Source organism: Littorina saxatilis, linkage group LG8 (genome assembly GCF_037325665.1).
Source record: "Littorina saxatilis isolate snail1 linkage group LG8, US_GU_Lsax_2.0, whole genome shotgun sequence".
NCBI lineage: Eukaryota > Metazoa > Mollusca > Gastropoda > Littorinimorpha > Littorinidae > Littorina > Littorina saxatilis.
The window spans coordinates 1,023,295-1,045,738 of record NC_090252.1 but is presented as its reverse complement, the minus strand read 5'-3'; the positions used below and the strand labels follow the sequence as shown (position 1 = coordinate 1,045,738).

The 22,444-nt window shown below is 46.5% G+C and overlaps 1 protein-coding gene and 1 long non-coding RNA gene across 4 annotated transcripts in view; both read right to left on the bottom strand.

Moving 5' to 3' along the window:
- The window catches only part of LOC138972499 (uncharacterized), a 92,423-nt gene that overhangs the window by 11,120 nt on the left and 58,859 nt on the right, over positions 1-22,444 (bottom strand). For 2 of the 3 annotated variants that reach the window (XM_070345134.1, XM_070345133.1), the window contains exons 2-4: positions 9,939-12,989; positions 9,188-9,390; positions 8,889-9,076 (exon numbers count right to left, since the gene is read on the bottom strand). The exons of the other annotated variant lie outside the window; for it this stretch is intronic. In XM_070345134.1, coding sequence (XP_070201235.1) covers positions 8,889-9,076; positions 9,188-9,390; positions 9,939-10,724 — 1,177 coding nt within the window. In that variant the 5' untranslated portion in view covers positions 10,725-12,989. The remainder of the gene's footprint in view (positions 1-8,888; positions 9,077-9,187; positions 9,391-9,938; positions 12,990-22,444) is intronic. 3 annotated transcript variants of the gene reach the window in all.
- On the bottom strand, positions 3,857-6,105 carry LOC138974918 (uncharacterized). The gene is made up of 3 exons (XR_011458447.1): positions 5,968-6,105; positions 4,931-5,160; positions 3,857-4,015 (listed from the first exon to the last, which is right to left on the bottom strand). It is a non-coding gene; the product is annotated as an uncharacterized lncRNA (long non-coding RNA).

Genomic DNA, 22,444 nt, shown 5'->3' with positions numbered 1-22,444 from the left:
TCTTTTCTGAACTCTTTATACTTGTATTTTATTCATTTTAATTTAGCCTGAAGGTTTGAGTCGTGTATTAAAAATCGAATATAGTGTGTAAGTGCCCTTGAACAGCTTTTCCAGAATCATGTATTCTATATTTTTAGTATGGGATACCCACAAGAAAAGTTCAAATGCATCCATGCGTCTCCACTGATAGTAATGGTAGTTGAGCACTTCCAGTTTAGTCTTCTGTCGTTCTGACACAACCTAAAAGGGTACATCATGTGTGAACAGCTCAGATCATGGGTCAATAAAGTGTTACACAGATGGTCAAAATTAAAGTACAAGATATTGCACTGGAAGTGGAACTACACTGTTGCTTAGTGTCTGTATGAAGCTACAAGGTGAAAATATAAAAAGAAAAACACGATTCTTGACTTTGATGGGCTTTTTCTGCTCGTAAGCACACATTCTTCTACTCATCACAGCATGCCCTATTATTGAGTTTAAAACACCAATTAAATTTGTTTTGAATAAAACTTACAATTTTACAATACAAATTTAGAGACCTGAATCAATTAGGTATATCCTACTTAGTTTGACTTTTGCAAAACTAAGTAATTACACATTTAATTGAATCAGTCAGACAGACGGAGACATAGAGAGACAGACAGAGGGCAAACAGAAATCTGAGAAAGAAACCCCTTTAAAAATGTTACCATGTTTGAAATGAAACATCGCAAGGTGAAGCCATAATTCATCACCTTTCAGTATGACGTCATGAGCGTGTTCCACACTTGAAATGACGTGTTTTTTATCATGTTGTCAGCTGCACGGAGCTTGGAAGTATAATTTTCATTCAACGATCCGAGTTTGTTAAGTTTTAGCCTATTTTCAACGTCAAACACCATGAAACTATATATATTTGGAATCAGAAAATGGTGAGGAATAGATAGAAGTTGTTTTTAAGTGTCTTTTTTCATAAATAAAGATAGTGGTTATTTATCGGTTTTCTTCATTTTTAAGCATAATTATCAATACAAAACAACAAAACTATATAGTTTTAGATACAGGACGCAATAGGGAATACACCAATATAAATTTTTTGTTTCAAATATTAGTTTTTAAAAATTTGAAAAAATGACATATTTCGAACAAACATTTCAATAACAAAACTTTAAGTGACCAAACTGAAATGCAATCCCATAATCCGGCCTAGATCTGAGATTGTGTGATAAGAAATTCGATCAAATTGATGAAAAACTGTAACTGTGAAAGTGCTGCCTCGACCTTTTGGCAAACGGTAAAATATGACGTCATCAAACTGTCCTATCAATAAACGGAAAAACCTTCTATGAGAAAATCCAGTCAAAAATATCCATATCAAATTTCATAAAGATCCACTCCGTAGTTTTTGAGATATGATCTGCAGTGTGAAAAAACGCCCATAACGCCCAAAACGCAAACTCATTTGTCATGATTTGGTCGTGTTCTGCTAATACTATAATGTTTTTCTTTCCTAAAACACACTATAATAGTAGCCTTTCCCAATGTCTATGCTAAAACTGACTTGTCTGTGTTGTCAATGATTTTGCTACAGTGTGAGAACACAATCTCACGCCCATAACGCTGTAACACGAAAACTCATTTGGTCGTGTTCTGCCGATACTGTAATGTTTTTCTTTCTTAAAACACACTATAATAGTAGCCCTTCCCAAATGCAATGCTAAAAATGACTGGTCTGTGTTGTCAATGATTTTCTGCGAGAATGCGATCTATCTGTTTGTCGCAAAGACCGTGTGACACGAAAGTTATGAGCGGAAGACAAATCTGCTGAGTGCAATTACGTTTCAGAAGATAGTTGGTTAAAACAGTTTATCACTCAGACACGCAAAGGAACACTATAACTTTATTATTCAGGCCATATTTGCTTTCATTTGTCATGTATGAAAGTACTGGCCTTGGTTGAAGATAGTGACCTGTCGCTGTGCAACAAATTTGTCGCCATTTTCCGCCGTGTTTTGTAAATAAAACGTGTTTATTACCCACACATACAAAACGATGCTGTTGGTTCTTTTTATTTTCTTATTGTTTGATTCATGCTTAGCAGTTTAGTATGCTTTGTTTTCTTCTCAATTCAATGGATGGCTATAAAATAAGCATTGAAATGTGAAAGTGTTAAAATTACCCATGATCTGAGCTGTTCACATGTCTGAACATCATCTGTAGAAGAGTGTGAAGTTTAAAGCTTAGCTTAAATAATGTCCAACAAAACCCCAGACTCTTCTGTACATTACCCATCAGCCACACAGACCTGAACTGTGAAATACAATTACTCACTAGCAATTTCTCAGGCGAGTGAAATCTTGCATTCATCAAATTTTTGCAACTAGCATTGTAAATAAGCCTACAGAGATTACAAAGTTCAATTACTGCAAACCAAATCATGAAGGCTCTTCCATGGCCTGTTGTCTCTTTCTTTTATCACAGGTCTCCAAAAACCAGTCTTGAACCGCCGTCTTGATCTGTGTCACCCGTACAGCTTCACGGAACAGCCTCTGCATGACAAAACAAAAAATAACATGAACTTAGATCATCAAACAACTATCACTGATTTGAGAAAAGTCTCAAGTTTATTTCCTGACGCCTGTAAACTTGCTAAAAATCATACAGACACACAAACTTGCATACACACCATACGCTTTTACAACACACCAACTATACTTGAGTTAGGAAATTACAACACATTGTAATCCTTGTAGAAGAGAAGTAAAAAAAAATACCTACCCTAATATTTGTTTTAACCCTTTCGCTGCCAATCAAAACTTGGGTATGTGCATTCCTGACTGCCAGGGAATATTGGAGTTTGGGGTGTAATAATTCACAAAAAAATCTAGCTTCAAACTGGCAGTAGGTAGGTAAGTAAAACCTATGTTGTTTTTAAAGGAAATTGAACCAAGAATCTGTTTTTAGTGTCTAATCATGGAAATGATAATTAGTTTGGCTTATAATGATGTTTAAATATGAACTTTTGAAAAATCAGCCCGGCGCATCTTCCGGTGCCTGTGGATCAAACACAGGTGGCTGTTTTGCTCGCTCCAAGAAAGGATTATAATCACTGTCATCTACCTGTTTCCAACGAATTGTCCGAAAGAAGATCTCCCCCTTCCCCTGTCAGTATCCATAATCATTTGCACCGCCTGTAGCGTCAGTCCGGCTTTGTTTTTCCCTACTAGGGCCCGGTCGACAGTCACCGTTAGCCATTTTGACGAGTCGAGATTTCTCTCCCATACCCTGTCGACAAGGCCGAAAATAGCCTTCAAACGCAAAACCGCGTCACCATTTATGTTTATTCATGAGAATGAGGTATCCTACCAAGCCACTGGCTGCTATTTGTGTGTCAGCAGTGACGTAGCATTTCTGGAAAATCCCGGAACGGAGAAGACGGGTTTACCCGTCCTAAGGCGCTGCGGCTGCACAAGCGCATGACTGGTATACCCGTCATAAGGCAGTCAAGTGGTTAAAGTTACCTTTACTATGACTTTTTCTTTGGGGGCCTTCGGAAATTCATAATACATGTACTGTGACGTGCAGACGCATATGTGACGACATCATACCGTTTGCTAACATCCTTATTTCGTATGTAGTCGAAAATCCATGACACTGACAAATGAGCTCAGGAACTTGGCTTCTAGCAATTTAATGTTAAGCGTAAAAGCTTTGACAACTATCATTCACATGTGAAACATGGCAAATTTAAAATTGATTCCAAAGAACAAAATTTGAGACAGAAATAACTTGTTGTTTTGTAGACATGGATTTTATCTTCTTCCTAAAAGGACCAGGATGATTTTACAAATTATGAAAAACAACTCACTGTCGATGGCTTTTAGTCGCAGCGTACACCATGGTCTCTTTCCCTGCCCTCCCCCAGAGCCCCCTGTCAGCAACCGTGTAGCCTATGGAACACCTTCGTCATCACAGCATCAGTAGTCGTCTTTAGTTCATGTCCACCAACCACACCGAGCTCATGGTCATGGATCTGAAACAAACAAAACAAGCCAACAGAATTCCAAAAATCAAATATTCAGACAGCTCTTCTTCACATACAAACAATTCAATCTGGAAGCATCATACTGTCACCTGGAACAAAAAATCAATAATCGCACTTGCTTTAAAAAAAAAAAGTTTTCAGAAGAGCAAATGGTGATTGAGTGTAGTATTGTCATAAAATGTAATCACACACCTCAGGTGACCTGCATCAATCATTCAATACTATCTCACAAATCTTCATTTGGAAAGCACAAACATAGTTAGAAGAGAGCGTCAACCGTGATACTATTCAGTGTGGACAATTTTTTTCTGACCCATAATCCGATGCCTACACAAAGTGAGAATCAGAACTCACAAGAAGGCACTGTTGCATGTTTGTGATTATTTGCTTGAGTGTAGCACTTGCAATTTTGAACTTGAGGAAACAGCGTAGCAATTTCTGTTACATCCCTGAAAACCTAGCAGATGGCAGCTCTGGCCACAGAGCAATATTTGCATTATTTCTCACAGATGCAATGATCACAGAAAACAAAGTGGTGCATGCATTTTCCGCACCCCACATGAGAAAAAGAGGCCCATCATTGTGCGTACCCATAAGCATAGTTTTATCATCAAAATGTGTTGGTTAAATTCACAAATGTGACCAATACGCATAAACCTTGCATGAATTCCCAGGATAATGGGAAACTGGTCATGACTGAGAACTGATGAACAGTTAAGATACACCCGTGAACCGTGATGACATCTGGCATCCTCCAAAAAGCACACACTCAAGGTAACATTTAAAGCCTAAAGAGCGTCTAACAATAACATGTCACTCTCACAAGATCTTGCTACAGTTATCTGGGGAAAATAGCACAGGCATGACTGGTCTGCTTCAACAATAGCATTCAAAGCCACCTACCAGTGATCACTCCTTCGACAGATCCATCATGTGCCTTCAACATCTTCCACACTCAACAGTAAAAAGATGACTCCATCGAACAGTAGCACAGGCTCTGGCTCCACCATGATTCTTTGGCGACCAATTACTAAATTAGTCGCATCAGGTCCATCTGCTCCTGTAGAACCTTCTCCAGCAGCAAGAACTGATGTTTATCTTGCCGCTCTGCTCTGCTCGTAGTCTTGTGTCCGCTGAATGGAAGAAAAGAAGAACAAAAAGTCATTTACATGAAGCAATACATATTTTAGACAATCTGTCGGCCTGAAAAGAAACCATCAGCACTAAAAAACAATCTGAGCAAATGTTCAAAGTAAACGTGACATCTCTATATTTTTGAATTCAGGAGAAGATGAGGAATATATATATTGCAATCAATTTTTAAAGGGGCATACAGAGTGGCATTTGATGGGGTAAAAAGATGTAGGGACTCAGCAGTTGGAGATGAAAATTTTTGTGTGTATTTACTTCAAGCAGATTTTTTTATTTTTATTTTTTTTTTTTTAGACAGAAGAACAAACACACACTAAAAATCCTTGTTTAAAGTTGAACTGACCTTAACTTTTCCTGCAAACACTAGAACTTTTTGTATTCATTCAAAAATATTCATCAAAAAGGTTAAATTTTAAATTCAATTTTGCAGACTTTGGATGAAAAGTTACTCTTCTCTGGCATCCCGCGGACACAGTTCACACTTTCTCATCAATGAGATGCCTGTGTTAATTAAAAACAAACATCAATAAAACTATTAAAATAAAATAAAAATTTAAATATAAAAATAAAATCGACCAACCGCCCCCACCCGATTTTTTTTCCCTTTGCTGGAAACAATACATTTGTTTCACTAAAACAGTAAAAGAGATCAGCTGAATTTGTTTGACACATCTGGTTATAACTAAAAGAATAAAACACAAAATAAGCCAAAGTCACAGAACAAAAAGACGCTGTCAGTGTCACTATCAATGACTCTGAATGAGACACTCATTGCTATCGAGCCATACCTGTTCATCTTCACCTTGCCGGGACGGAACGACAGTCTGCGTTACTGGCATCGGTGGCGGTGTTAAGGTCACTGTCCATCTCAGCTTTCTTCACCTTCAGTTCAAACAAGCAGTGAGCACCGTCATACTCAAGTCAAAGCTTTTACTTGGAAGTTAAATAGGATCACATTGATTCCCAAACCTAACAGTAACAGTAACACGCAAACATCAAAACTGGAATATTAATTATTAAATATAAGCATCTCAATTTCACTAAATTAGTATATATTTATTTTCTCTGTGATGTATTTTTTGTTTTTTTCAAAAAAATCTGTTTTTCAACTTTATCACTGCACACGCTGACACAGCCTCTGCCTGCCTCTCTAGTCTATGCATGCCTCGGGAACAAGGGTAATTTTTCTCTTTTCCGAGACTCAGACACAGAATATTCCACTATGACTATGAGTCTATGTCAGTATGCGGAACTGAAAGTTGAACATCTGTGGAAAAATAAAAAGATACAAATAAAAAAAAAACCAGATATATGAAGAGCCTATTAGTATTACTACTAAAGCTCCTGACAACTGCTGCCGCAATGACTCGACCAGATTAGGAACCAACCAAAGTTCACCAAGAAACAGACAATGAGACATAAAATGATAAACGAAAATTCAGTTTTTATGGTGCCGTGAGCGACCCGCGAATCGGGATTCGGATGGTATTTTCACTCTTCCACAACTCCTTAAAAACAAACCACTGCATCAATCAACTTTATGTTTTTGGAAAAGTTAGTTCATTCATCCATCTTTCAGACAAAACAAACATGAATGAATAGAACAGTGTTCTTCTAGGCGAAAAAAAAATCGAAAGTGTGAGAAATTCTCTCTGCCATCAAACTCGGAAGCCGAAGCCGCGAGCTATCAAATATTCAAATTCCCAAATCTTTTCTTCAGTTGATCAACTTACCTATTCTTGAAAGAAGTCAATCTTCATTTCAGAGAGAAGGATAAGATTACCTTGCATCCAATAAGCAAGTCAAAAATACAAGTCAATATGAAGAAAAAGCAAAAAAACGCCGATACAATGTGGATTTGACAGACTTCTTGCCAACAGGAAGTTGGATTGTCTGATTAAAGTAGGTCTGACAGACAAGGGAAATAACTTCAATAAATTGCTCTTTTCAGTCAAGGTAACTGTCTCCCCTGAAATTGAACTTTCATAGAGATTTTCTTCCAAAGCAAAATAAAATAAAATGAAAATATGCTGAGAACAAATTTTATGTAACCATTAACATCAGCCTTTATTTTGAGTAGATAATTAGTTTCAAAGTTACTTTAGTTTACATTTTTTTGTTTAATCTGAATTTTTTAAATGTTTTTATCGTTTTTAAAGATTGATCATATAGATTTCAGTTATCTTTTCTGTTCATATAATATTTTTATTATGCTTTGCCTAGATTTTTCCACGACATTATTTTGTGGAAAGCTGATTCCTACAACAATACCAAATCCCCATTACAATAATTATATTACATGCTAAAACAATTATAATGATAATACAAATTAAAATAATCATATTTATTTTAAGATAAAAATAATCAGGATAACAATTAAGCAAATAAATGTTGGTAATAACAAAATGATTAAATAAAAATTAAATGGGAAAACCATTACATAAAATAAAAATATTTTTATTAAACTTTTAAATGCATTTTTTTTTAACCGAAACTGTCTTAAGATAAACTGAAAAATAACGGATTGAAAGTTTTTATGCAATTTTTTTTCTAAAAAAAAAAAAAAGAAGTTTTTGAAGAAGAATAACTATTCATAACCAAAATTTAAAAGTAAATATTTTTTAATAACATAAAATATAATAAATTATTTCATGAAGTAAATGCATAAACCCACGGTATAAAATTAGGAAAAACAAAAATTGCAATCACCTTTTCATTGAATCCATGCGTGCTAAACACTGCGTGGTGAAGTCGTTTCGAATGCGACAATCTGCGTAAAAGTTGGCGAAAAGTAACGCGCGCGAAGCGAAGGTGTCACGAGGCCGTACGCATCCCCGCATGAAAAACGCAGAAATAACGCATGCGTCACGCAGAATCATGCTGGCTGGGAACTAGCTGGCATCAGTGCACTGTAAGAAAATCAGAAAAATTGTTCGGTCAGTATCTTTGCCGCAACAACAGCAACGACGATAATTAGTGTTGTTGTTTACGATGATGATAACGATGATGATGATGATGATGATGATGATGATGATGATGATGATGATGATGATGATGAAAGGAAAATTCTTGAGAAGTACTAAAATGTTTGTTTTTTCTTCTTCATAAAACAGTGGCACAAGTAGCAGCATAAGTGATTGCTGGGTGAGGGTGGTGCCGGGTGGTGGTGGTGGTGGGTTTGTTTCTCTTCATAGCAGCAGTAGTAGCACAGCACCCTTCACACACATGTCAGCAGGGTACGATGTAACCTCATTCACATCCTGTCCTACTAGTGATGTTCACATGTGCGACTTTCAGCCGAGTTTGAGCCGATTTTTGTCGATGAAAAGGCAGGCAAAAGTTGGTACAGCAAAATAGTCGCGAAGTTAACCATTTGAAAAGTCAACCCGAATTTTTATCAATTGCCGGCTTCTGGTCGAGAAGAAACTCCCGTTGAAAACTGCACAACTTTAAACAAAGACCCTAAAAACAGGGCGTTTGCTTTGAATAGCTTTTTCTAGAGGCTTAGTTTGTTAGCCGAGTGCGCCTGGAAGACCAAGCCTTGATAATTATAATAGAAGGCTACAGAGCTGAATTTAGCGTTGCCAGCACGAGAAACTAGAGCTACATCTGTTAGAGAACAGTCCAACATCGACAGCGAGGCAAACAACATGAAACAAACAAAACAAGAAACAATCAATCCAGCGAAAGACGGCTGTGAGCTTGTCACCTGTTCCTGGCGCTCCCGTAATGTAGACCAGTGGCGGGTCTCGGTTCATTAGGCCCAGCTGTTGCAGGGTCAGAACAAGAAGTGCCAGCCTCCGCCCCAGTTCCGCCACCGCCTGGCCTGCAGTCCGCACCTCCACACGTACGTTGTTGTAGCAGGGGACAGACACCGTGGTGGCCGGACCAACAAACCTGTAACAGAAATAATTCAGATAATTTTAAATGATAATTAATACTCAAACGTAGAATACCAACATTGTTTCAGCACTGTGACGTAACTGACGTGGATGTCACTTCTCTCACCTGGCTACGATGTCCAGGTAAAGTTGATCAGTGAGCCGAGTGTCCACAGTACAGGCCATCCTGTGTTGCCACCAGGTGCTCAGCTGTGATAACACGGCGGGTGTCACGTGCCAGTACGATGCAGGCTGGGACAGTTGGTCAGAGCAACAGCACAGCTGGACGGCCTCTGCTGTGTTGGCGGCACCCAGGCTCTGACACACCGCCTGCAGCAGATCGACACATGTACAGTACGTAATATTTTATCTTTGTGTGGGACACAAGTATAATTATTTCCTTGGTTGAAACTGACAAAACATCCATCATTGTGACTATGTGCGCGTGTGTGTGTGTGTGTGTGTGTGAGGCAGCAATTGTAAATGTACTGAGACCAGCACACACTCTCTCCCTGTGTCTCTATCTCTCTCTCTTTCTCTTTATTCTCTCTCTCTCTCTCTCTCTCTCTCTCTCTCTCTCTCTCTATCTCTCTCTCTCTCTGTCCCTAGCTCTGTCTCTCTTGACTGTCTGTGTGTCTGCCTCTCCCTCCCTCCCTCCCTCCCTCCCTCTCTCTCCCCCTCTCTCTCTCTCTCTTTCTCTCTCTCTCTCTTTCTCTCTCTCTCTCTTGCTCTCTCTCCCTCTCTCTCTCTCCCTCTCTTTCTCTCTCCCCTCTCTCTCTCCCTCTCCTCTCTCTCTCTCTCCCTCTCTCTCTCTCTCTCTCTCTCTCTCTCTCTCTCTCTCTCTCTCTCTCTCTCTCTCTCTCTCTCTCTCTCGTTACCTGTTCCAATTGTTCATCGTTGTCCAAGACTCGCTCTAACTGAGCACTGGTGATGTAAGGCAGGAAGAGAGTTTTCTTGACAGTCATGCCACGTCCGATGTCACTCACAAGGTGCCTCACCACTCTCTCCGACTTGTCCAGCTGCTTGACCGCTTGCTTAACCTTCTTAGCAAGGGAAGGATCGGCCGGAGGGTGTGTCTCGTTCGAGGCACCCTTGGTTTTCCCCACAGACTTGAGCTCTCCGATCAGAATGCCGTGCTGGCGGTGGATCAACAGAAAGTCAAAATCGCCCTGACGATCTTGTGCTAAGTCTTTTGGTCGTGGGAGCTGTTTCGCGGCCGGGGCATAGGCAGGCTCGTTGAGATAGCTGCCGAACTGTAGCTGAGACAGGATGAACATGGCCTCGTGACGACTGTCGCCAAGCTCCTGCAGGTTTAGCATCACGTGGTTCTGGGCAAAGTCATCCCGTATGTCGCTCTCCTGCACTCTTTCTGGCGCGAGATGTATCTGTGACAGTGATTCCTGGGTCCACATGCTGTGCTGTGATGACGGGATGAAGTGGCGACGGGACGGGGGAGCTGCGTGCACAAGGGCGCCACCAGACGGACAGTCTGGTAGCACAAGCACGGGCTCACCGGTTCCGGGTGCAGTTCCCCTGAAGTAGGGAACCCTGTTGAACTGTACCGGCGGCACACAGTAGGTACGGGTGAGAGCGTCAGGGTAGAGTGACGTCACGATCTGCCGCCAGGGCTCAGCCTGTGCCTGTTGCGAGTTTCTGGCCGCCATGGTCTTGGGTTCAAACCTCCACTCAATGTGACCTGCGCGCTTTGTTGCTTTTGGGAACGACAGAGAGCTACCCGCGTTGTGCTGCTGGTTATGATCTACAATTTGTCTTTCCCTTACACCCGGTTAGAGAATCCCTTACACCCGGTTAGAGTATCAGTCCAGGTTCACAATGTCCTGTTCTGCTGGTTTTGATCAACAACTTGTCTTTTCCTTACACCCGGTTAGAGAATCTCTTACACCCGGTTAGAGTATCAGTCTCTACACATGCCCTGTTCTACTGGTTATCACGCTCAGTGACAGAATCACGCACGTCTGGTTCCCCTACAGCTCATTGGGTAAATCTTCAGACAAAATGTTCCAGGTTTTCACCACACAACGTGTCATGAATGCAGAGTGTGGCGTGCTGTGTGTTACTGACCGAGGTCGGGTGTGGCTCGCTAACACGGCTCATAATAGGCATATGTCACAGACAGGCTGACTTCACTGTCACTCACACAAGTCAAGTTTCACAGACTGTCACTGACACAAGACATTTCTCACAGACAGGCAGACTTCACTGTCACTCACACAAGTCAAGTTTCACAGACTGTCACTGACACAAGACATTTCTCACAGACAGGCTGACTTCACTGTCACTGACACAAGTCATGTTTCACAGATTGTCACTGACACAAGTCATTTCTCACAGACAGGCTGACTTCACTGTCACTGACACAAGTCATGTTTCACAGACTGTCACTGACACAAGTCATTTCTCACAGACAGGCTGACAACACTGTCACTGACACAAGTCATTTCTCTCAGACAGGCTGACTTCACTGTCACTGACACAAGTCAAGTTTCACAGACTGTCACTGACACAAGTCATTTCCCACAGACAGGCTGACTTCACTGTCACAGACACAAGTCAAGTTTCACAGACTGTCACTGACACAAGTCATTTCTCACAAACAGACTGACTTTACTGTCACTCACACAAGTCAAGTTTCACAGTCAAATAGACTTCACTGTGACTGACACAAGTCATTTCTAGTTCGTTCTACGTTGCTGGCTTTCTTTTGTACCAACAGTAGGAAAAACAAAATTAAAAATCGTTTTTGCAGATTTATCTAAATTTTGTGAGAGTGTGATGTGTGAAAACACTAACTTAAACAAAAATTATTTTTGAAATTGCATGATCATTCTCTGCTTCTTGACCCTAAAATGACCCCACCGTGACCTTGATAACTGAAAAAGGTCAGTCAGGCTTGTTTCATGTGTGCACGTCGCGGGGCGCACGCTGAAATGTGTGAAGTTTCAATGGTGAAAAGAGAGAACCTGAAATGTGTGAAGTTTCAATGGTGAAAAGAGAGAACCTGAAATGTGTGAAGTTTCAATGGTGAAAAGAGAGAACCTGAAATGTGTGAAGTTTCAATGGTGAAAAGAGAGAACCTGAAATGTGTGAAGTTTCAATGGTGAAAATAGAGAACCTGAAATTTCACATGCAGCTTATTGGACCCCTAAATACGACCAGAATCGTAAAAAGTACCATCTGACAGTCACTGTCGCCACAAACACCTTGTCCGCCCTTTCTGCAGACCGACGTACCAGAGATTGGTTGTACCCTGCGGGATTCACAGTGCACGGGTTGATATCAATAGACTGGAAGCGTCATTACAAGTGCGGGACATTCTGTTTGCAACTCGGAAAATCGTTTTTTATTTTTTATTTAGAGTTTTTTTTTTTAAATTTTTATCAAATTCAAACTGTCACTTGCTCAGATGAGGTGCATTATCGACTTTACACATGTTTAATATGCACGCAATAATTTGAAAAGCAATTTACAGCCCTTTCCTTATACTGACCAGGTCTTTATTGGCTTATGGATTAAGAGAAGAAGATGGTTTGTTGAATTTGATCGACCATAAAGTTTACGCAGCAGCCGTTTCGTCTGTCCACAAACATATATTGCCTTCCACTGTCCACAGACATATATTGCCTTCCCATTTGGATTTTTATCCCATGCATAACAACCTCGTGTTCAAGACAGTTAGAGAACGATCCTGCCGTACGCTAAGTCTTGATCCAGAAAGTATCTGAACGTTGGCGCCGTTGCTTTGAAGAGTGTGACAATGTGGTTTTTTTCTTTTCTTCTGTGGCAGCCATTGAACGTTGTCCCTTGACTGAACGACATAACACTGTGTCTCTGCCTTCATGCAGCTAGTGTGACTTGGAGTGTCTCAGACTCCAAACTCGGTTGTTCACTATCTGGCACTCCCGTTTATGCTTTGATTACAAAACAAACGTCATTTAGTGATTACAAAACAAACGTCATTTAGTGATTACAAAACAAACGTCATTTAGTGATTAAAATGTTAAACTGTAATGACACAAAGCAAGTTGTAGTACAGACAGAGATACTGAGAACAAATCGCTGTACAGTGCTAGGACGGAATGCAACACAGACAGAGATACTGACAACAAATCGCTGTACAGTACTAAGACGGAATGCAACACAGAACTAAACACAAGGTGTGCACCAACGACGCAAGGAAAAACTTCCTGGTTGAAATATTCCAACTCCTCATGTATGCGTGGTGTCGACGCAACGACAGCAACCACGTGACACACTCTGTATACCCAGGGTGCATAGCTCATTAAATTAAACTGAGGTGGTAGCACATTCCTTACAACATGTCTTTAGAAAAAGTGTTGTCTTTTGGAATAGTCAAACTGCGAATATGCTCAGGTGGAAAATCTAAATTTCTATCAATAAATACATTTAGAATTCAGATACAAAGTACGAGTAATTGGACAAGAGTAACACACGTGAAAAGAAAAGTGGAGCAGGTTTATGGAGCTTGATATCTTGAAGCAAGAGGTTATCGTGTATACCAACATTCACAGGTCATGGGTCATTGTCTTCACCAACATTCACAGCTCATGGGTCATTGTCTTCACCAACATTCACAGCTCATGGGTCATTGTCTTCACCAACATTCACAGCTCATGGGTCATTGTCTTCACCAACATTCACAGCTCATGGGTCATTGTCTTCACCAACATTCACAGGTCATGGGTCATTGTCTTCACCAACATTCACAGGTCATGGGTCATTGTCTTCACCAACATTCACAGGTCATGGGTCATTGTCTTCACCAACATTCACAGCTCATGGGTCATTGTCTTCACCAACATTCACAGGTCATGGGTCACTGTCTTCACCGACATTCACAGGTCATGGGTCATTGTCTTCACCAACATTCACAGGTCATGGGTCATTGTCTTCACCGACATTCACAGGTCATGGGTCATTGTCTTCACCAACATTCACAGGTCATGGGTCATTGTCTTCACCAACATTCACAGGTCATGGGTCATTGTCTTCACCAACATTCACAGCTCATGGGTCATTGTCTTCACCAACATTCACAGCTCATGGGTCATTGTCTTCACCAACATTCACAGCTCATGGGTCATTGTCTTCACCAACATTCACAGGTCATGGGTCATTGTCTTCACCAACATTCACAGGTCATGGGTCATTGTCTTCACCAACATTCACAGCTCATGGGTCATTGTCTTCACCAACATTCACAGGTCATGGGTCATTGTCTTCACCAACATTCACAGGTCATGGGTCATTGTCTTCACCAACAAGGATACAAGCATAATTATACATGATGCCACCCCAATAGTCTGATGACATTTTGTCAAGGTGTGACTAGCTTACAACAAGGATACAAGCATAATTATACATGATGCCACCCCAATAGTCTGATGACATTTTGTCAAGGTGTGACTGGCTTGCAGGGAAAGGTGATAAAAACACCCACAACACTATTTCTCCCACACCATGCCAAGCACCCTGTAGGGTACAGGGAGGGAGGGTGGGGGAAACACCCACAACACTATGTCTCTCACACCATGCCAAGCACCCTGTAGGGTACAGGCAGGGAGGGTAGGGGAAACACCCACAACACTATTTCTCTCACACCATGCCAAGCACCCTGTAGGGTACAGGGAGGGAGGGTGGGGAAACACCCACAACACTATGTCTCCCACACCATGCCAAGCACTCTGTAGGGTACAGGGAGGGAGGGTGGGGGAAACACCCACAACACTATTTCTCTCACACCATGCCAAGCACCCTGTAGGGTACAGGGAGGGAGGGTGGGGGAAACACCCACAACACTATGTCTCTCACACCATGCCAAGCACCCTGTTTGGTACAGGGATGGAGGGTGGGGGAAACACCCACAACACTATGTCTCTCACACCATGCCAAGCACCCTGTTTGGTACAGGGATGGAGGGTGGGGGAAACACCCACAGCACTATTTCTCTCACACCATGCCAAGCACCCTGTAGGGTACAGGCAGGGAGGGTGGGGGAAACACCCACAACACTATTTCTCTCACACCATGCCAAGCACCCTGTAGGGTACAGGGAGGGAGGGTGGGGAAAACACCCACAACACTATGTCTCCCACACCATGCCAAGCACCCTGTAGGGTACAGGGAGGGAGGGTGGGGGAAACACCCACAACACTATGTCTCCCACACCATGCCAAGCACCCTGTAGGGTACAGGGAGGGAGGGTGGGGGAAACACCCACAACACTATGTCTCCCACACCATGCCAAGCAACCTGTAGGGTACAGGGAGGGAGGGTGGGGGAAACACCCACAACATTATGTCTCTCACACCATGCCAAGCACCCTGTAGGGTACAGGGAGGGAGGGAGGGGGAAACACCCACAACACTATTTCTCTCACACCATGCCAAGCACCCTGTAGGGTACAGGGAGGGAGGGTGGGGGAAACACCCACAACACTATTTCTCCCACACCATGCCAAGCACCCTGTAGGGTACAGGGAGGGAGGGTGGGGGAAACACCCACAACACTATGTCTCTCACACCATGCCAAGCACCCTGTAGGGTACAGGGAGGGAGGGTGGGGGAAACACCCACAACACTATGTCTCTCACACCATGCCAAGCACCCGGTAGGGTACAGGGAGGAAGGGAGGGGGAAACACCCACAACACTATTTCTCTCACACCATGCCAAGCACCCTGTAGGGTACAGGGAGGGAGGGTGGGGGAAACACCCACAACACTATTTCTCCCACACCATGCCAAGCACCCTGTAGGGTACAGGGAGGGAGGGTGGGGGAAACACCCACAACACTATGTCTCTCACACCATGCCAAGCACCCTGTAGGGTACAGGGAGGGAGGGTGGGGGAAACACCCACAACACTATGTCTCTCACACCATGCCAAGCACCCTGTAGGGTACAGGGAGGGTGGGGGAAACACCCACAACACTATGTCTCCCACACCATGCCAAGCACCCTGTAGGGTACAGGGAGGGTGGGGGAAACACCCACAACACTATGTCTCTCACACCATGCCAAGCACCCTGTAGGGTACAGGGAGGGAGAGTGGAAGAAACACCCACAACACTATGTCTCTCACACCATGCCAAGCACCCTGTAGGGTACAGGGAGGGTGGGGGAAACACCCACAACACTATGTCTCCCACACCATGCCAAGCACCCTGTAGGGTACAGGGAGGGTGGGGGAAACACCCACAACACTATGTCTCCCACACCATGCCAAGCACCCTGCAGGGTACAGGGAGGGTGGGGGAAACACCCACAACACTATGTCTCTCACACCATGCCAAGCACCCTGTAGGGTACAGGGAGGGAGGGTGGGGGAAACACCCACAGCACTATGTCTCCCACACCATGCCAAGCACCCTGTAGGGTACAGGGAGGGAGGGTGGGGGAAACACCCACAGCACTATGTCTCCCACACCATGCCAAGCACCCTGTAGGGTACAGGGAGGGAGGGTGGGGGAAACACCCACAACACTATGTCTCTCACACCATGCCAAGCACCCTGTAGGGTACAGGAAGGGAGGGTGGGGGAAACACCCACAACACTATGTCTCTCACACCATGCCAAGCACCCTGTAGGGTACAGGGAGGGAGGGTGGGGGAAACATCCACAACACTATGTCTCCCACACCATGCCAAGCACCCTGTAGGGTACAGGGAGGGAGGGTGGGGGAAACACCCACAACACTATGTCTCTCACACCATACCAAGCACCCTGTAGGGTACAGGGAGGGAGGGTGGGGGAAACACCCACAACACTATGTCTCCCACACCATGCCAAGCACCCTGTAAAGTACAGGGAGGGAGGGTGGGGGAAACACCCACAACACTATTTCTCTCACACCATGTCAAGCACCCTGTAGGGTACAGGGAGGGAGGGTGGGGGAAACACCCACAACACTATGTCTCTCACACCATGTCAAGCACCCTGTAGGGTACAGGGAGGGAGGGTGGGGGAAACACCCACAACACTAAGTCTCTCACACCATGCCAAGCACCCTGTAGGGTACAGGGAGGGAGGGTGGGGGAAACACCCACAACACTATGTCTCTCACACCATGCCAAGCACCCTGTAGGGTACAGGGGGGAGGGTGGGGAAACACCCACAGCACTATTTCTCTCACACCATGCCAAGCACCATGTAGGGTACAGGGATGGAGGGTGGGGGAAACACCCACAACACTATTTCTCCCACACCCCACACCATGCCAAACACCCTGTAGGGTACAGGGAGGGAGGGTGGGGGAAACACCCACAACACTATGTCTCTCACACCATGCCAAGCACCCTGTAGGGTACAGGGAGGGAGGGTGGGGGAAACACCCACAACACTATGTCTCTCACACCATGCCAAGCACCCTGTAGGGTACAGGGAGGGAGGGTGGGGGAAACACCCACAGCACTATGTCTCCCACACCATGCCAAGCACCCTGTAGAGTACAGGGAGGGAGGGTGGGGGAAACACCCACAACACTATGTCTCTCACACCATGCCAAGCACCCTGTAGGGTACAGGGAGGGAGGGTGGGGGAAACACCCACAACACTATGTCTCCCACACCATGCCAAGCACCCTGTAGGGTACAGGGAGGGAGGGTGGGGAAACACCCACAACACTATGTCTCTCACACCATGCCAAGCACCCTGTAGGGTACAGGGAGGGAGGGTGGGGGAAACACCCACAACACTATGTCTCCCACACCATGCCAAGCACCCTGTAGGGTACAGGGAGGGTGGGGGAAACACCCACAACACTATGTCTCTCACACCATGCCAAGCACCCTGTAGGGTACAAGGAGGGAGGGTGGGGGAAACACCCACAACACTATTTCTCTCACACCATGCCAAGCACCCTGTAGGGTACAGGGAGGGAGGGTGGGGGAAACACCCACAACACTATGTCTCTCACACCATGCCAAGCACCCTGTGGGGTACAGGGGGGGAGGGTGGGGGAAACACCCACAACACTAAGTCTCTCACACCATGCCAAGCACCATGTAGGGTACAGGGATGGAGGGTGGGGGAAACACCCACAACACTATTTCTCCCACACCCCACACCATGCCAAGCACCCTGTAGGGTACAGGGAGGGAGGGTGGGGGAAACACCCACAACACTATGTCTCTCACACCATGCCAAGCACCCTGTAGGGTACAGGGATGGAGGGTGGGGGAAACACCCACAGCACTATTTCTCTCACACCATGCCAAGCACCCTGTAGGGTACAGGGAGGGAGGGTGGGGGAAACACCCACAACACTATGTCTCCCACACCATGCCAAGCACCCTGTAGGGTACAGGGAGGGTGGGGGAAACACCCACAACACTATGTCTCCCACACCATGCCAAGCACCCTGTAGGGTACAGGGAGGGAGGGTGGGGGAAACACCCACAACACTATGTCTCTCACACCATGCCAAGCACCCTGTAGGGTACAGGGAGGGAGGGTGGGGGAAACACCCACAACACTATGTCTCTCACATCATGCCAAGCACCCTGTAGGGTACAGGGAGGGAGGGTGGGGGAAACACCCACAACACTATGTCTCCCACACCATGCCAAGCACCCTGTAGGGTACAGGGATGGAGGGTGGGGGAAACACCCACAACACTATGTCTCTCACACCATGCCAAGCACCCTGTAGGGTACAGGGAGGGGGGTGGGGGAAACACCCACAACCCTATGTCTCTCACACCATGCCAAGCACCCTGTAGGGTACAGGGAGGGAGGGTGGGGGTAACACCCACAACACTATGTCTCCCACACCATGCCAAGCACCCTGTAGGGTACAGGGAGGGAGGGTGGGGGAAACACCCACAACACTATGTCTCCCTCACCATGCCAAGCACCCTGTAGGGTACAGGGAGGGAGGGTGGGGGAAACACCCACAACACTATGTCTCCCACACCATGCCAAGCACCCTGTAGGGTACAGGGAGGGAGGGTGGGGGAAACACCCACAACACTATGTCTCCCACACCATGCCAAGCACCCTGTAGGGTACAGGGAGGGTGGGGGAAACACCCACAACACTATTTCTCTCACACCATGCCAAGCACCCTGTAGGGTACAGGGAGGGAGGGTGGGGGGTACAGGGAGGGAGGGTGGGGGAAACACCCACAACACTATGTCTCCCACACCATGGCAAGCACCCTGTAGGGTACAGGGAGGGAGGGTGGGGGAAACACCCACAACACTATGTCTCCCACACCATGCCAAGCACCCTGTAGGGTACAAGGAGGGAGGGTGGGGGAAACACCCACAACACTATGTCTCCCACACCATGCCAAGCACCCTGTAGGGTACAGGGAGGGAGGGTGGGGGAAACACCCACAACACTATGTCTCTCACACCATGCCAAGCACCCTGTAGGGTACAGGAAGGGAGGGTGGGGGAAACACCCACAACACTATGTCTCTCACACCATGCCAAGCACCCTGTAGGGTACAGGGAGGGAGGGTGGGGGAAACATCCACAACACTATGTCTCCCACACCATGCCATGCACCCTGTAGGGTACAGGGAGGGAGGGTGGGGGAAACACCCACAACACTATGTCTCTCACACCATACCAAGCACCCTGTAGGGTACAGGGAGGGAGGGTGGGGGAAACACCCACAACACTATGTCTCCCACACCATGCCAAGCACCCTGTAGAGTACAGGGAGGGAGGGTGGGGGAAACACCCACAACACTATGTCTCCCTCACCATGCCAAGCACCCTGTAGGGTAGAGGGAGGGAGGGTGGGGGAAACACCCACAACACTAAGTCTCTCACACCATGCCAAGCACCCTGTAGGGTACAGGGAGGGAGGGTGGGGGAAACACCCACAACACTATTTCTCCCACACCCCACACCATGCCAAACACCCTGTAGGGTACAGGGAGGGAGGGTGGGGGAAACACCCACAACACTATGTCTCTCACACCATGCCAAGCACCCTGTAGGGTACAGGGAGGGAGGGTGGGGGAAACACCCACAACACTATGTCTCTCACACCATGCCAAGCACCCTGTAGGGTACAGGGAGGGAGGGTGGGGGAAACACCCACAGCACTATGTCTCCCACACCATGCCAAGCACCCTGTAGAGTACAGGGAGGGAGGGTGGGGGAAACACCCACAACACTATGTCTCTCACACCATGCCAAGCACCCTGTAGGGTACAGGGAGGGAGGGTGGGGGAAACACCCACAACACTATGTCTCCCACACCATGCCAAGCACCCTGTAGGGTACAGGGAGGGAGGGTGGGGAAACACCCACAACACTATGTCTCTCACACCATGCCAAGCACCCTGTAGGGTACAGGGAGGGAGGGTGGGGGAAACACCCACAACACTATGTCTCCCACACCATGCCAAGCACCCTGTAGGGTACAGGGAGGGTGGGGGAAACACCCACAACACTATGTCTCTCACACCATGCCAAGCACCCTGTAGGGTACAAGGAGGGAGGGTGGGGGAAACACCCACAACACTATTTCTCTCACACCATGCCAAGCACCCTGTAGGGTACAAGGAGGGAGGGTGGGGGAAACACCCACAACACTATGTCTCTCACACCATGCCAAGCACCCTGTGGGGTACAGGGGGGGAGGGTGGGGGAAACACCCACAACACTAAGTCTCTCACACCATGCCAAGCACCATGTAGGGTACAGGGATGGAGGGTGGGGGAAACACCCACAACACTATTTCTCCCACACCCCACACCATGCCAAGCACCCTGTAGGGTACAGGGAGGGAGGGAGGGGGAAACACCCACAACACTATGTCTCTCACACCATGCCAAGCACCCTGTAGGGTACAGGGAGGGAGGGTGGGGGAAACACCCACAACACTATGTCTCTCACACCATGCCAAGCACCATGTAGGGTACAGGGAGGGAGGGTGGGGGAAACACCCACAACACTATGTCTCTCACACCATGCCAAGCACCCTGTAGGGTACAGGGAGGGAGGGTGGGGGAAACACCCACAACACTATGTCTCCCACACCATGCCAAGCACCCTGTAGGGTGCAGGGAGGGTGGGGGAAACACCCACAACACTATGTCTCCCACACCATGCCAAGCACCCTGTAGGGTACAGGGAGGGTGGGGGAAACACCCACAACACTATGTCTCTCACACCATGCCAAGCACCCTGTAGGGTACAGGGAGGGAGAGTGGGGAAACACCCACAACACTATGTCTCTCACACCATGCCAAGCACCCTATAGGGTACAGGGAGGGTGGGGAAAACACCCACAACACTATGTCTCCCACACCATGCCAAGCACCCTTTCGGGTGCAGGGAGGGTGGGGGAAACACCCACAACACTATGTCTCCCACACCATGCCAAGCACCCTGTAGGGTACAGGGAGGGTGGGGGAAACACCCACAACACTATGTCTCTCACACCATGCCAAGCACCCTGTAGGGTACAGGGAGGGAGGGTGGGGGAAACACCCACAGCACTATGTCTCCCACACCATGCCAAGCACCCTGTAGGGTACAGGGAGGGAGGGTGGGGGAAACACCCACAACACTATGTCTCCCACACCATGCCAAGCACCCTGTAGGGTACAGGGAGGGAGGGTGGGGGAAACACCCACAACACTATGTCTCTCACACCATGCCAAGCACCCTGTAGGGTACAGGAAGGGAGGGTGGGGGAAACACCCACAACACTATGTCTCTCACACCATGCCAAGCACCCTGTAGGGTACAGGGAGGGAGGGTGGGGGAAACATCCACAACACTATGTCTCCCACACCATGCCAAGCACCCTGTAGGGTACAGGGAGGGAGGGTGGGGGAAACACCCACAACACTATGTCTCTCACACCATACCAAGCACCCTGTAGGGTACAGGGAGGGAGGGTGGGGGAAACACCCACAACACTATGTCTCCCACACCATGCCAAGCACCCTGTAGAGTACAGGGAGGGAGGGTGGGGGAAACACCCACAACACTATTTCTCTCACACCATGCCAAGCACCCTGTAGGGTACAGGGAGGGAGGGTGGGGGAAACACCCACAACACTATGTCTCTCACACCATGTCAAGCACCCTGTAGGGTACAGGGAGGGAGGGTGGGGGAAACACCCACAACACTAAGTCTCTCACACCATGCCAAGCACCCTGTAGGGTACAGGGAGGGAGGGTGGGGGAAACACCCACAACACTATGTCTCTCACACCATGCCAAGCACCCTGTAGGGTACAGGGGGGAGGGTGGGGAAACACCCACAACACTATTTCTCTCACACCATGCCAAGCACCATGTAGGGTACAGGGATGGAGGGTGGGGGAAACACCCACAACACTATTTCTCCCACACCCCACACCATGCCAAACACC